The 1,451-nt window shown below is 30.4% G+C and overlaps 1 protein-coding gene across 1 annotated transcript in view; it reads left to right on the forward strand.

Moving 5' to 3' along the window:
* LOC106474965 (spectrin alpha chain, non-erythrocytic 1-like) overlaps positions 1-1,451 on the forward strand; it is a 22,207-nt gene that overhangs the window by 17,002 nt on the left and 3,754 nt on the right. The window contains exon 13 of the mRNA XM_013935664.2: positions 768-856. Within this exon, the coding sequence (XP_013791118.1) occupies positions 768-856 (89 nt within the window). The remainder of the gene's footprint in view (positions 1-767; positions 857-1,451) is intronic.

A 1,451-nucleotide genomic window follows, 5' to 3' on the forward strand; every position in this document is an offset into this window, starting at 1 on the left:
CAAACAAAAAAAAAGAGAAAGAGAGAGAGAATGATTCAAAACTGTTATAAAATAATCTCTTAGACCCCCCCTAAGTGGCACAGCAGTATGTCTGCGGACTTACAACGCTAGAATCCGGGTTTCGATACCCGTGGTGGGCAGAGCACAGATAGCCCATTGTGTAGCTTTGTGCTTAATTACAAACAAACTTTATTGATATTTCAGCAGTCTAATATCCTGATTTTTAGATGTGATTTTAAAAAAAAAGACTAATTTTAATTCGCTCTTAATTTGTTATTTATCACATTAATTTTAAATTTAGGAAAAAAAAGAAACCTTTACTCTCCAGATGATGATGATAATGAAATGTTTTTTTATTTCAACCAACATTTTGGCTATTGTGGCTTCATCAGAGCTGTTAAGTAGAAATAGAACTTGTACTAGTAGTCCGGAAGGAGCCAGAGTGACAAAACGTTGTTTGAAATAAAAAGCTTTTTTTTTATTATTATTATCTGGAGATAAAGGTTTTTTTTTCTTCTAATTTTTCTACCAAACTGTCTAAAACTTTCTAGTATGCACTGCAAATTCTGAAAAAAACAACAACAAAATAACACATTAATTGATTTTATTATCAATAATTAAAGGAAATTTTGTTAAATATCTGAGCAATCAACTTATAAAGAAATGTTATTAAAATTCCTTTAGGATGTACATGTATTTCAGTTAAACTTCTGTCTAACAAATAGGTTATAAGTTTGGTAATCGTTTTAAGGAACAACAGTTAACAGAACAATTCTGACTCTTTCATGTATTTCTCCTGTAGAAACCAGAGTGGTGTTTCAGAAGATGCACTAAAAGAGTTTAGCATGATGTTTAGGTAAGTCTGAAGGCTTATAATGGTAAAAACTGGGTTTTTGATATCTGTGGTGGGCACAGCACAGATAGCCCATTATGTAACTTTGTGCTTTACTACAAACAAAAGTAACTACTGAAAATTACATAGAGTGTTCACCTCTGTTAGCTGTGAGAGTTGGAAACACTCATCAAATGCTAGTTGTCCATAAATCAATAAGATATTGAGATCCTACAAAATCAAAACAACCTTAGTAACATCAAATGTAGTTAAAATATATTGTCAATAAAGTTCTTTAAAAACTTGCATGCCTTGTTAATAAATTGGTTTATGAAAGAGTTTTATTTTGTTTTATATAATTTAACTTTCTTGATTAACAAAACGATAAATAAGATATATATTTTTTCAATATGGAGTAACTGTGCTTAAGTTTTTCCAGATATTCACTGATTTTGTTATTTCTCATAGTGGAAACACATAACCAACTGATTTTGTTATTTCTCACTAGTGGAAACACATAACCAACTGATTTGTTATTTCTCACAGTGGAAACACATAACCAACTGATTTGTTATTTCTCACAGTGGAAACACATAACCAACTGATTTGTTATTCTCAC

This window comes from Limulus polyphemus, unplaced genomic scaffold, assembly GCF_000517525.1.
Source record: "Limulus polyphemus unplaced genomic scaffold, Limulus_polyphemus-2.1.2 Scaffold7912, whole genome shotgun sequence".
Taxonomy (NCBI): domain Eukaryota; kingdom Metazoa; phylum Arthropoda; class Merostomata; order Xiphosura; family Limulidae; genus Limulus; species Limulus polyphemus.